At 38.4% G+C, this 15315-nt stretch overlaps 1 protein-coding gene across 1 annotated transcript; it reads left to right on the top strand.

Moving 5' to 3' along the window:
* Window positions 1-15291, top strand: cpxm1a (carboxypeptidase X (M14 family), member 1a; the record flags this gene model as incomplete). The annotated part of the gene is made up of 13 exons (XM_051945693.1): window positions 1-223; window positions 1539-1648; window positions 3387-3526; window positions 3760-3844; window positions 5507-5657; window positions 5755-5843; window positions 5975-6098; window positions 6806-7002; window positions 8661-8840; window positions 10646-10940; window positions 11747-11886; window positions 11993-12095; window positions 13714-15291. Coding segments are annotated over 13 exons (2166 nt in total), but the record flags the coding sequence as incomplete, so codon positions are not given.
* Window positions 15292-15315: the final 24 nt, after the last annotated feature.

Genomic DNA, 15315 nt, shown 5'->3' with positions numbered 1-15315 from the left:
AGAGATTCCAACAACAGCAGCGACAAAGTTACTGAGCAGCACAGAAAAGCAGCTGGACACCACAAACACCAGCCAGAGCGACAAAGAAATAAACAAGAAAGAAGAAGAAGAAGACAGAGAGGAAATAAACAACAAAAAGAAGAAGAAGACAGAGAGGAAATAAACAAGAAGAAAGACAAAGATGAAGATAATCACAAGGCTGAAGATGAGAAAACACAACCGGGTAGGACAGTGAAACTTTCCTGCTAAGTAGACCGGCATGAGGTTTTATGTGAAGCTGTGTGAAACCAGAGAGACTGCAGCCTAATTAAACCACGCTGTTCCTGTTAATTAAAGAATCAGTTAATTAATGATGCCTTCAGGGACACACCGAGGCTCTGATTTACATCTGCTCAGCTCAGTCTTTGTAGATCACGAAGAGAAAGGTTTGCAAAAAGCAATTATTAGCTGTTACTGTCAGCTCAGTGGTTTTACATTTGATTTAAAAAGAAACTAACTAACAACTTTAAAATCTGTAAATAGTGAAAATTTAGCTTTGTTTTTCCCCAAATTAGGCTATAATCATAGTTAATTAATTTTCAGTTAGTTCTCAGAAAATCAGTCCACTGTTTATTTTAGCTGCCCAGAAAATTGGGTTTAAATTGGTAAAGCAGTTGTTTACATAACTGCATTTGTTTCTGAAATCCTCAAAATAATTTCACATGAAATAGATACAACCACTTTGGATTCAGGTGGACAACATATATCCGCAACTAACAATATTATTTGTCAGAAAATGATCAAAAAACAGGGAAAAACATCCAGAATTTTCAAAGGAACATCAACAACTGGTTGGGTTTGTCGAACCAATAGCCAAAACTCCATATATGGTCATAGATTGTAATACTTAATAGAGAAAAAAACTGCCGAAATCCCCGTCAAACAGCTGTAACCAGTGGTTTCTTATGCAAAATGGCTGTGGAGCATTTAATAAATTACTCTTATATCAAGTAATTGTTTCAGCTCTACATGTAGTAAGGAGATTCGTAGCTTAACTTTGCTCATTTTTCTTTCCGTTTGAGAAAGTTGTGGCGAAAATGTTCCTTCACCTACCAGAGAACAAACTGGGTTGTTTTGACCTGACAGTGTGGATTGTTTTAGTGATTGATGGGAATGTTATTGGTTGTTCCCAGAGCCGTAAAATACCGTGCAGCTGCAGCTCTCGTCTCGCTGGTCTGCTGAACTTTACTCTCTCTTGGCTCTCAAACAAGTCTCCAATTACATGCAAACCCTCCACGGATTCACTTATCTGCAGCTTCCTCCACAGAGGAGGAGGAGGAGAAAGAGAGCCTCCAAACTTCCACTGAACTGACCCAGAATGATTAGAGATATTCCACATAACAACCACCAGGATCTCATTTTACATCTGCTATGTGTTTGCTGACTCAGAGAAACCAGAAAGGGAGTTTTTAACCCTTCACTCCCACAGATGTTCCTGTAGAGAATCAGCATCAAACCCACAGATTTTATCTCCTGGTTGTTTTCTGTTCTACCTCCAGGCTGTCCTCCTCTCGGCCTGGAGTCCCTGAAGGTCGATGACAGCCAGATTCAGGCATCTTCCTACCAGCGGTCGGGCCTCGGTCCTCACAGAGGGAGGCTGAACATCCAGGTCAGCCTAGTTATAGATCAAACATCTCAATTTAGAGTTTCAGAGAGCTCAACAGAGTACAGTACAAACTTCAAGACAGCAACTAAGAGTTAAGAAACATGAGTCAGACATAAATCAACATGATTCAACCCATTATATGCCATTATTAAACCATTCAGACTTTACTTTTATTAATTAATTTAGCTTTTTAGTCATAAACCTACGGGAAGATAAGGAAATTTGTTTTTCTAACCTTAAATACAAAGCGACTGCTGAGCTCTAAAGATTTATCAAAGATAAACATGTCCATAAATACCGTTACAACAGAGGTAGAACTATGGATTAATTTAATTATAGATAAATCTGCCAAATTATGGCTATTATTTGTTAAATCAGTCAATAAAAAGTACCTAAATCACAAAATTATATCCTCAGATTGCTTGTTTTGTCCTTAACATTTCAAAATCTCAAAATAATTGATTTACTATCATGTAAATCAAATATTTTTAGATTTTTAACTGCATACACTTTAAATCTGAAAATATTCTATTCACTACCACGCAAAATGAAGAAAATAAGTGTTTCTTTACATTATAGAAGCTATGATTACCCCATTTTTTTGGCATTAAACACCACCAAGAGCTACCAGCAGTTCTGTGAGGCTAGCATTAGCATGCTAACATCGGTGATAATGCTAAGACGATAATGTTTAGCACCATGTTAGCATGATGCTAAATGTCACATTTCATGGCAGCTCTTCTAACAGTTGTCAAGAGATGTTCCTTTAAATCAAAAAGTGTAACCTTAAGATGTCATTTGACACAAAGTTAAAACATTTCTATAAATTATAGAAGCTGGATTCACCCCATTTTTTGAATTTTTGCTTAAACACTGCTAAGAACTGCTAGCAGTTCTGTAAAGCTAACGTCAGCATGGCAACATCATAGCAGTCATTATGCTAACCCGATGTGTAGTCTGTTAACATGATGCTAAACACCATATTTCATGGCAAGTCTTCAAGTTATTTCAGTTAAAAACAGAAACTGCAAATGTTCAGCTTCATGGCGTCACTTGACAAAAAGTCTGACAATCACAAAGTCAGCAGCATTCATCGTCTGGGGATCATGAACTTCTGAACAAGACCTCAAAACAATCCATTCATTAGTGGTTGATAAATTAGCCTATCAGTAAATTCATCACACATTATAAAAATGGCAAAATAAAATTGAAAAAAGGTCAAATTTCTCAGTTTTAACTCATTCATACACTGTTTTCAGTGTTAATTTTAGTAAATTATGAGTTGCTTCTTCAATGTTTGGAAGATAAAGATCCGCGATTTATCAGATTGCAGCTTTATATTTAAACATTCTTTTGCATATTTCATAAACTAATTAAACTCCCCACAATCTTCATTACTTATATCCGTCTTACTTGTAAAATAACCGCTAATATAAAATCCATCTAGAAAGCGTGATTTAGGAGTACTTTTATGAAGTTTTCCTTTTAAGGAAGTCTCTTGGAAAAGGGGGAACATAATCTTATGAACGCGGAACCACAAGAGCTGTTCATTATCCTGGCCGTCCACTGTTCTTGTTCTGCAGTCAAAACTCTGCAGTCTGAAAGCAATTATTTTACAATCAGGTCAACAGCAAACTTTTATGTAATGCAGCACATGGAGGCCAAGCCGGGAGCTGTACGGTCTGTTTAATGGATTCTGCAGCTGACAAGAAAAATTCTGTGTAACATGATGTTTTTTTAGTCTGGCATTGAGGATGGAGACCTGTATGATGGAGCCTGGTGTGCAGAGTTTAAGGACAAGCACCAGTGGTTAGAAGTGGACGCCATCCATCTCACCCTGTTCACTGGAGTCATACTGCAGGGCCGAAACTCCATCTGGAGGTCAGGTATTATCTGGATTAAAAATACAAAAAAAAGTTCAATTCAAACTTATTTGTTGACAGATGTTTACAGCTGCAGTTAAATATCATTTTGGAAATTTGCTTTCTTTACTACAGGTTGTATAAATCTAGAGTTCTGTGCAGCAAATGCAGAGCTTAATGGTCTTTATTTGGCTGCCTGCTGCATTAAAGTCAGTAAAAATCTATTTTTGTCTTTATTGCTCTCTGTTACAGTTGGGACTGGGTCGAAACCTACAAAGTTCAGCTGAGTAATGACTCTGTGAGCTGGAAAACCTGCATGAATGGGACTCAAGAAGCGGTAAGAACTGCTTATTTTATTCTCTGATTAAAGAAACGCACCTACAGTTACTAAAATTTGTAACAATAATCTTATTTCTCTGTTGAAAAGCACTGTTGTTCTAAATGTGCAGCTATAAATAACATCGACTTGACTTGACCTGAGGCAGATGGAAAACACATTTTGAAGATCTCGTGCCAAAAGTGAAATATGCTGAGCGAACATAAACTGAACGATTCATACAAAATAAGAAAAAAAACTAAAATTAAAACAAATAAGCTTAATAACAAGCTGAAATTTGGGGCTGGCACTAAGTGATTATGTAACACTGTATACATTAAAACACTTTTTCCACATGTCAGCTGCCAAACAGTCCATCTACTGCGGCTAAATCACATAAACACACTTAAACAGACCTTGAAAAAAGCTGCAACATGAGGTGCAAAAGCAAAGAAACTCAAGGTTTGATGTAAACCTGCAGCCCAGCCTGAATTTTTTTTGTTCACTGCCACATGTCAGCATGTTGGTTCATATTTCGGAAAATTGCATCTCTTTCCAAGGAGTTGGAGGTGAAACAAAAGAAACTCTTTGCAAGGTTTTTCACTTTATTTCAAGACGAACACTTCTGCCAAGCAGGTCATGTTTTCAGTCCCGTTTGTGTGTTGGATCTAAAGACTGATTTTAGTAAGTACTGAACATTTTCACTGTTTTATGAGCAGAAGTGGGTAGTAAAACATACTTTAGAAGAGTAGAAGAATAAATTAGTAGAAAAGTGAAATAAAGTACGTAAAGTAACTCAAAACAATGCAGGACTAAGTTATGTTTCACCACCGTTTATTAGGAGTTATGGCACATTTGTGTATTTTGGCGTCCATCCAGAGTCTGTGAGGTTGTATTGACATGCTAACATGCTGACATTTAGCCTGTATAACATTTATTTACTATATAAGCAGCAGTGTATTAATGATGGCTGCTTTCCACTTAGCAGAGGTAGACCAAATGTAACTGAGCCCTCATTAGGTCCACATGCACTCTCTCTGCTGTGACAAGTCTAAATATCTGCTGCAAAAAAAGTTCAACGTTAGCATGCTAACATTAGCTACTTATAAATAAACACAACTGAGGTAACAAGAATGCCATTTTGACAGTATTTGCTCAAAAATTCAATTCAAATAATGTTGCTGTCCAAAGGATTTCTTGCTTGTGAAAAGATTTCAGGTATTTTTGTTGTACATCAGTGACCTTAGGACAGATTGTACAATACTGTTGGGACTCTTTCTGTCATTTACTGCTGGGCTGTGAAACCAAGATAGAGAAGAAAAAGTAAGGAGACTCTCAATAAAAGATTGGTAAAAAAAAATATTGTATGAATTAAAGTGTTGGCCTGATTAGGGTACCACAAAAAAGTTAAAGGAGAGGAGGTATGACGATATGAACAGGAATTTATCTAACAGCTGATGAGAAGCTTAATTTAAAGCCTCAAATATCAACCTCACAGTGCTGCTAATGGAAAGCCATGAGGATAAATCCTCTGGGACCATAAATGTCGGTACAAAAAAATGTCCAATATATGTCTACGTCTATTCTCTATCTTTCTAAGTCTACATGTAAATGCTTAAATGCGCTTTAGACGGTCTATCCCAAAATGTTCTGACCTATGTGGCGTTACATTTACTTGTACAGATATTTGAAGGGAACCAGAACCCAGAGACTCCAGTTCTTGGACTCCTTCCTGTTCCCACCGTGGCCCGTTTCATCCGGATCAACCCTCAGACCTGGTACTTCAACGGGACGGTCTGCGTCAGGGCTGAGATACTCGGCTGTCGAGTTCACGGTAGGTAGAAATGCAACTAATATGTCAAATTACTCTAAAATGTCGGTGAACGAGAGCACACTAAGTTTCTAAAACTTTGTCTGTTGTTTCCTCATAGATCCTGATGACATTTACTCCTCAGTACCAGAACCAGGATCTAAGGATGCTCTCGACTTTAGACACCACAACTACAAAGAGATGAGGAAGGTTAGATCGTAACACACGATGAGTAATTCCGGTTTCCATAACGCGAACACCAGAGTTTTTACTCAGACTCTTAACAGTTTGCAAATTTGCTCAGATTTAACTCTTTCTGCTGGTCTTTCTTTACCCTGAAGCTCATGAAGTCCGTGACCGAGGAGTGTCCGGACATCACTCGAGTCTACACCATAGGGAAGAGCTACACGGGCCTCAAACTCTACGTCATGGAGATCTCAGATAACCCCGGCAAGCATGAACTCGGTAAGAACTTTTCTCACTGTGAGCGGAACCTTAAATTCGGGACCAGAGTTCATCATGTTGCTCAAGTTCCCCTGAGCGAAGCTGCTCTGAGGCCTGGTTCAACATCCTCCAGTGTTTATACAGCCTGGTTTCTGCAGCGGCACCACACAGGGAGGCAGCGCTGGCTCGTAACAAAAAGGCCTCTCTAGTGTAAACAAACTGCTTGATTTCTTCCTGATATTGTCTTCAGATGCAGGCTTGTACTTAACAGAGAGCTGTGGCCTCTCTACATCTGCCAAAAATGATAAATAAATGAAATCTGGTACAGTGCCTCTTCCTTTCTTCTTAGACAAATGGCATAAACACATTCACAACTGCTTAATCCTCAAGAGACAGTAACAGGAATTTGGTATTTTTTTATGCAGCTGATTTTAATTTGAGTGGTTTCGTGGATAAATGGGTCCAAGTCCAAGAAAAATTTCTAGTTAAAAGAAAGTCCTATTTATCAAGCGCAGATCTGCAGTCTTTATATTCAGGAATGTCTGCCGTCAAGTCTGGCCAATTTGTTGCCTAACAGAAAATCACAGAAAATCTCAATCTGTTCCTGATGTTCCTCTGGACTTTTACAGAATAAAATCAAACATTCAGGTGATTCACGTTTAGTGTGACGCGGTTCTCAAAGCCGATCCAGACAAACTCTTCCACATTCATTTTTTCCCTCTTGGCAGGTGAGCCAGAGTTTCGCTACGTGGCCGGGATGCACGGGAACGAGGCTCTGGGTCGAGAGCTCGTCCTGAACTTCATGCAGTACATGTGTAAAGAGTACAAAAAGGGAAACCAGCGAATTGTTCGGCTGGTAACCGAGACGCGAATCCACCTCCTGCCATCCATGAACCCCGACGGATACGAAGTAGCTTATGAGAAAGTGGGTGATGTTTCAATACGCTAATTTCTCACATTTTTCTCAATGATACTTAACCCTCCTGTTGTCTTCACTTACGGGCAACAAAAAATATTGCTTCCTTGTCTGAAAAAAATCCAAAAATTCAGCATAAAAAATCCCCAAATTTCAGAAAATTTCCGTCAAAATCTTTTTGACAGTCCTTGAAGAAATCATGTGTAAAGCTAGCCTAGCCGCGCTAGACCCATGTTCTGAAGGCACAAGGGTCTAGGAACGCTCGACAGGGAGGGATGCAGGCTAAAAGGTTGTCTTTCAAATCACTCTGCAGCAATTGGGTAGGTATACAACCAATCAGCGCAACGAATAGGCTGGCGTAGTTCCTAGAGCGCCGGCGGATTGTAGCTAAGTCCCATTAGCTTCCCAACCAGCAGAGCCAACTGGTATATTAAGGATTTGCCATATCCCGTCGGCATAAGTCCAAATACGTCTTTCTTCTTAATGAAACACTTCAGTGCCGTCCTTTGTTTATCTTTCAAGTTGAATTTTAGCTTCAAATCTTTAAGGGCTGTGGCCAAAGCCGAGTCGAAAGATAACTGTTTATTGTGCGCCGGTTGTTTCTGTCAGAATCGTCGCGCCTCTGTCGTCACTTCGTTACGCCCGCCTTCTGACTCTACACTTCATGGTGATTGGTCCGGCCAGTTTTAGGAGAATCCAGCCTCGAGCCTTATGGAGGGTAACTGGACCCACCCTGGCAGAGAATTAAATTCGTTGCCGTGGGTTGTCTAGCGCGGCTAGGCTAGTGTAAAGCCTGTTTCTGTCGAAAAAATATACCAAATCTAAGTCTAAGATCATGATATTTAAACAAAATTACTTTGTTCTGAAAGTTTTATCTAAAAAAATAGGTAAAAAATAAACCATATGCTTCCAAAAAATGTATACTGTATGCTGAGGTTAATTGATTATTCTAAATTTGCCCATAGGTGTGAGTGTGATTATTTTTCCTCTAAGCTACTGTAGTGTTTTCAGGTTATTTTCTTGTTTTACTGTGAAGCACTTTGATCACCCTTGGGCTATTGTAAAGGGCTATATAAAGAAACTTTGATTAACTGATTGATTGATTATACTTTGCAGCTACTAAGCACAACTAAAAAGTCCAATAATGGCCAAAAATTATGCAGCATAAATTCAGAGACTTCTTGGCAGAAATCAAGCCTGTGTTTACACAAAGAGAGCAGACAACAAGAGAGGAAAGTGAAAAAAATACTTGATCATTAATGCTCAAAAACGGCATACAGAGGAACAGGTTGTTGGAAGATACATTCAGCGTGGTGAGTAGAGTAGTAGAGTAGAGTAGTAGAGTAGAGTGAAAAATTACTAGTTTGTCCAAGGTTTAAAAACAGCATGTGGATTTCAAGTTTTATAAAGTTTAGGGCAATTAAATAACTAAATCAATTCAACTTTCCCTTCTTCTTCTTTTGCCATTCATGGAATAACTGTGTCATACTGCACTGAAGATTTTAGAGTAGAGTTTTGTGCTGTTTCTATCGAGGTACATAACTTCATACCGCGGTTAAAAAATGAGCCTACAGTGAGTTAGAACACACCAACATTGCCCAAAGGGATAATTCTTCTCCATCTACTGCATTCATTGATTCTGTTTCTGATCCATCGATCTTCTGCAGGGCTCAGAACTGGCCGGCTGGGCTGAAGGACGGTACAGCTTTGAAGGAATCGACCTGAATCATAACTTTCCAGACCTGAACAACATCATGTGGGACGCCCAAGAGACGGCAGCGGATCCATCTAAAGTCTCCAACCACTACATTCCCATCCCAGAGTACTACACTAAAGAGGACGCCATGGTAAGGAGGACATGCATCTTTTCTGTATGTTTTGCAAAAGTCTTTGTTTTGGCACCATCTAGTGGTTTTATTGAGAATGACAAAGAAGCCTCATCACATAAAAACTTAGATTTTCTGTACGAAACCAAGAGAGCAGACAAAGAAAACAGTTTGCTGTCTGATAAGATTAATGCCTGGTGCAATGAATGTACAGTAAGGTATCAGAGAGGATACTGTAATCAAACATAGGTCTTTACCAAATGATCTAGCTCTACTTAAAACTGTGACATGTTGTAGTTTTTACTTTATTAGTGTATAAATGTAGGTCGCTCTGAAGAGCAGTTTTACTCAGAGGACTGTGGGACAGTTTGAGAAAAGGAAAACTGTGTTTCCCCTCCAGTGGCATGCCAGCTTCAGGTCAGGAAATAACTTCGAACCCAAGAAACTGTGGTTTTCCTGGAAGCCTGAGCATTGTCACTCAATATCTGGTAACAGTTTCCATCAGTCGTGGCAAATAAATGCTGAAACTCTGACTAATAATAAAAAAAACCCTCACCAGATCTACACTCTTGCAGTAACTTTATACTCTTCTCTTACTGATGTGTATTAAATCTATACAAGGTGATGCGTTAGAATCCCAGAATCATTAAAGTGATGAAGAAAGAGCGCCACCAACAGAAAATTCAACATAGGAGGTTTCAAAATCTAAAGAGTTTTCAAGAACAACACAAAGTCCAGGCAGTAAAAAAGAATGGATCAAAACAAAACTTCTAAGTTAGAACTTTGTTTATGTAACAAATGTTTACTAAGTCGCATTAAACTAAAATTAAATTCATTACATGTGTTTATTATGAAATTCCTTCCCTGCATTTACTCAACAACTGTAATTTAGCACACTTTTTAGGCGTGTTTATACTGCTTCTTTGCAACATTTTAGGGGGAAATATTGTTTTTCTCAATACAATACATTGCTTTGATAGCTGCAGTAACTGCACAAAAACAGGTTTGTGTTAAAAAAAATGCATGGTAAGTTTATAAAACACTGTACAGAGATAAAGATTAAACCAGCCTTTTTGCAAAATAGCGCCTGGTTGGGGCTCTTTGTAAAATCTGAGATGTCTTCAAGTTGATAGAAGTCATTTAACCTCATATAACCTCATGCTGTGCATCCAAACCTTGTTTGATTTCTTGGCACAATTTTTATAAAGGTTTACCGAAGGTTTGGAAAAAGCTGATATTGTTTAAGCCTAAAACTGCTTAAAGGCAAACAAGAGGAAAATCATACATTAAGGTTTAATTAACTGTTTAAGTGCAAGTGTGATTCTTTGTCCTGTTTTAAGCTACTGTAGTGTTTTTAAGTTATTTTCTTGTTTTACTTGTTTTTAGGAGATACTAACAATAATTAACATTTTACAAACAAAAGAAACAACACTCTATGGTAAAAAAATAAAAGAGGAGTCTATGCTTGTGTAGAACGTTTAATTTTTTCTTCTTCCTTCCTTTCGAAATCTGATATTGTAGTGTCCCTTCGGTGGGGCTGGTTGGCCACTTACCATCAAACTGAATGTAAAGAACTTAAAACGAGCTTTTTGTCAAATAGCCATAACGGTAAAATGCATCTACACTTACAATCTAACAAATAATAGATATTTTTTTCTGCAGAGCAAGTACTTGTGACACTTTGAATATTTCTTTTTCTTAATGACATTTCTGTACTGAAATAGTACTTTGACTGCAGGTGTTTCTTGTAGTAGAGTGTTTTTGTGTTAATATACTGGTACTTTCCATGACTAAAGTATCCGAGTACTCCCTCTACCTCTGTCCAGGTTGCACCAGAGACTCGTGCTGTCATCAGCTGGATGCAGGACATTCCCTTCGTCCTCAGCGCCAACCTCCACGGAGGAGAACTGGTCGTCACGTACCCCTTTGACTGCACCCGAGACTGGGCTCCTCAGGAGAACACTCCCACGGCGGACGACGCTTTCTTCCGCTGGCTGGCCTCCGTCTACGCCTCGACCAACCTGGTGATGGTCAACCCCGACCGCCGCATCTGCCACTACGAGGACTTCCAGGAACACAGCAACATCATCAACGGCGGCGCCTGGCACACCGTCCCCGGCAGTGAGTCAGATCTGTGATTCAGCGGAGAACATCTGAGAGTCATCAGGCCAGAAATGCTGCGTAGTGATTTGGACAGGATGTCTGTTTTCTGTTACTGAAAGAATAAAAAGATGAAAACTCTGATGCACAAACATCTTTTCAAAACACACAGCTCTTAATTTAAACTAGGGACGTTAAATCTCCTATTTTAGTTTGCTTTAATTTGCTTTAATTAAATATTTAAACCCATTAATACCTAATATATCTGCTGGCTAATGAAAATAACAACCTATTCACAGTAGAATTTAGCCCTTTAAAGGATTAAATTCAGCTGTTTTACCCCTTAAACGTACTAATTGTATAAACATTTCATCACAGTCTTTATTTGAAAAGCTGGATAGTGTTTTAGGATAAAAGCTTTTGTTGCAGAAGGTATTATTCTGTCTAATAAATCTTAATTATTTAGGGTGACTTGAACTGTTTTACTTTAAACAGCAGCTGGCATTTTGTAACAATCTAGACTGCACCTTTCAAAATAAAGCTACAACATGTTTAATGCTAAAAACAAATTCATAAAAAGGAAACAAAACGGAATAATTAATGTCAGATTTGCCTACTGATTTATATGGATGTTTTAGTTTTACAATTTGGTGCAGGCTGATATTTAAATTTTTTCCTTTTACTTATTTTTCTTGCATTATTTTACTTTTTCCTCTTGCGCATTAAACTCATCTGCAAAATAGTTTTTTTAACAGCATGCATTCCTAAATTTCCTGAAATAAGCTCACTTTCTTTATATTTACATTCTCATTGTGTGTTTTCTACAGGTATGAATGACTTCAGCTACCTGCACACCAACTGCTTCGAGGTGACGGTGGAGCTCTCCTGCGATAAGTTCCCTCATGTCAGTGAACTTCCCATCGAGTGGGAGAACAACAAGGAGTCTCTGCTGGTTTACATGGAGCAGGTCAGTCTGAATCCATCTGTATAAAGGAAATTACACAAGTCAGCCGCTGGACTTTAAAGCTGCGACCTAAAAGCAGCTCACAGTGCAGAATTTTCTCCTCCTTCAGGTTCACAGAGGGATTAAAGGCGTGGTCAAGGACAAAATCACCAAACGGGGAATAGCAGACGCTGTGATCAAGGTGGAGGACCACGACCACGACATCCGATCAGGTCGGTCAATCGGTTTTATTGATCTGTTAGCTTTCCTTTCTAATGCAGAAAATATGTCATCATTTTAAACCAGTGCTGATAAAGTGAGAAATCCATTATAGAGAAAGCAGAGATGTGAATTAATCCACCAATTGTACCCTTGAAAGTCGATCAACATCCAATGAGGCAAGTTTTAAATTTAGTGTTTTATGTCAGCTGTGTGATCCACATTTTCTCCAGTGGGGAAATTGTCTGATGCCAGTCGGTTGAGGCCTTCATGTGGTTGAATTTTAAATCTGAGCAGTGACAGGATGATAATGACAAAAATATTAACGTGTATTTCTGATACACAAATTATTTTTACTTACACTTATACCGTTCAATAGTTTGGGGTCACCATCACAATTTCATGTTTTCATAGAAAACTCCCACTTTTATTCATGTGCTAACATAACTGCTCAAGGATTTTCTGATCATCAATGAGCCTTTCAACACCATTAGCTAACACAATGTAGCATTAGAACACAGGAGTGATGGTTGCTGGAAATGTTCCTCTGTACCCCTATCATATTGTTTTATTTAAAGATTTTTTTACTCTATTACTTTGATAATTCCTTGGATTTGCTACACATGCTATTTATTGAACACTTAACGTCTATTGACTTACAATGTGTTTTTATGTAGATATTCCATTAAAAATCAGCCTTTTCCAGCTAGAATAGTCATTTACCACATTAACAATGTCACTCTAGACTGTATTTCTGATTCGTTTAATGTTATCTTCATTGAAAAAAAAAAGCTTTCCGTTCAAAAATAAGGACATTTCTAAGTGGCACCAAACTTTTGAACGGTAGTGTAAGTCCTATAAGACCAGCAAAGCTCTGTCAGTGTTTCATCAGTTTAACTCACAAACTATGGACCTTCAAAATCGGAATCTGTTTGATTGCCAAGATGGTTTTCAAACAGGAAGAATCTAAACCTGTAGTGTTGGTGCATTTACACAATAGTTAATAGTGATAAGCACAAAATTTATAAAGAATGATTAAAGAAAAGCACATTTTAAGTCAATAGACATTAGGTTTTAAGTGTTAAATAAGCAGCATGTGTAGCAAATGTAAGGAAATATCAAAGTTAAACACAGTAAAATGTTGTTAAATAAAACAATGTGAGAGGAGCCATACAGAGCAAATTTGACACAAAAATATGCAATAAATTGAGCTTCAGGTAAGACACATGTAATGTAGCTGCAGAGGATTGTGGGTCAGAATGGGCAGAAAAGCAGGCTGGCTTGCAAACTGTAAGTATATATTAGAACATGTAGGTATTTTTGATATACTAGATTGGACATACTATTTATTGGGAGGTATTAAATCTTTTTCTAATGCACTATATTGAATGGTTGCATGGACATCGGAAAGCACTCTCAGTTTATGTTTATTGACAGGTATTCTGGGAAATCAGGGAGTCGTGATCCAAAGCAGAAGTGCATTTTAGTGTAAAATTAAATGTAAATTTGATGCAATGAACATGATGCTCTAAAGGTGCATTCATTTGAAAACCTTCACAAGAATACTATGTTCAAGTTTTGGCTTTAAATGCTGCAAAACCAATTCTTTGGCCTCTCTTTTACCTCCTGTAGCTGCCGACGGCGACTACTGGCGTCTCCTGAACCCCGGCGAGTACAAAGTGGTGGTTTGGGCCGAGGGTTACTTCCCGTCCATGCGTCGGTGCCACGTCGGCATGGAGCCAAATCCCACCATCTGTGACTTCACCCTCACCAAGACGCCCATCCAGAGACTGAAGGAGATCCGGGCCAAAGGAGGGAAGATCCCTCAGGACCTCCAGCTGCGACTTCGGGCCCTGAGGCTCCGTAAGCTTCGCGCCAGCACCAAGGCCATCAACCGCCGCCGGGAGAGTCAGCAGCTGCAGAGGAGGAGAGCTCGGTCCTCCGGAGGCTGGAGGATATGAAAGGAGACGGGACGAAAGAGATGATCTGAAGAAACTGATAAAAACGACTCTCTGGGACACGAAGGAAAAAAACAAATATGAAACATGCAGTTAATTTTACACGCTGAGGTTTTAAATATGTTTCTGAGAGGTCTATTTCCAGCAGTTCGGGTTAAACTACGACTGACAAGCTCTTACAAAAGAAGACAAAACACCCAAACAGGACACGGACATCCAATTCAAATATTCAAAAAAGTTGCACAAACAAGCTCCTCGAATGATGAATTTATTTTCTATTTTTTTTCTTTTGTACATTGAGGATTTCAGTGTCAGCTGGCCTGATATGTCACATTTTTTCTATCACTAGTTTTTTTTGTTGTTTTTTTTGACTGAAGTCCAACAGGACCACAAACTCAAATAAATATGTGTTTTCCAGTGTAATAAAGCGTCTTAATCTGAGCTTTAGGGCTAAAAGAAACTGAACTGAGGTCACAACTTTGGGGTCAACACACAGGATGAGGAAACTATGCTTAACTCCTAATTAACACCTAAATTGACTAGTTATTTGGGGTGTATATTGATTGTTTTTTCCTAGTATGACTTGCCAGCTGAGATATATGATCTATACTCTGACCGGGAAGTAATTAAGGTATTTTAACCTGACTTCTGGGGAGCTCTCATATCATCCATCTTTATTTAAAGTCTATGCCAAATTTAGTGGTTAAGATATTTTCATTTGAAGCGGTGGACCGACTAACCTCCATAAATTCAAGCTGGCATGGGTAGAAACTGATAAACAAAGGGTATTTTTCTGTTTTTAACTTGTGAAATTCACAAATGTTTTACCTCTGCAGTATTTATATGAAAGAAACTATCTGAAATGGGAACATCACTCCTTATGGACATATGCAATCTGCAAAAAGAGGTCACAAAAAGGCATTTTAAACTTTAAAAAGCCTTAACCTAAAATAAAAACACTAGGCCAGAGCAAAGGTCATCTACCAGGTTGTGAGCAATTCAACCAGGATCTGTTTATTTTCCTTCTTTTATCATTCTATTTGATTTTTATTTTTTTTTAACTCACAAGACAAGATTATAAACCCAACTTATTTTGTCCCTCGTAACTAGCTAATCATTTCACGTCTCCTCAAACAGTCCCAACCCACATGTTGGGGACTGCCGGTTTATATGGGTATGTAGTTTTTAATTCTCAGCACTTTATATGCAAAAAGTCAACACAGGAATAAAAAAAAAAACACAGAAAAAAAAATACTGAACCCAAACATAGAACAGT

The sequence above is a fragment of the Acanthochromis polyacanthus genome, chromosome 1 (assembly GCF_021347895.1).
Source record: "Acanthochromis polyacanthus isolate Apoly-LR-REF ecotype Palm Island chromosome 1, KAUST_Apoly_ChrSc, whole genome shotgun sequence".
Taxonomy (NCBI): Eukaryota; Metazoa; Chordata; class Actinopteri; family Pomacentridae; genus Acanthochromis; species Acanthochromis polyacanthus.
This window is presented reverse-complemented; position numbering and strand designations above follow the sequence as displayed.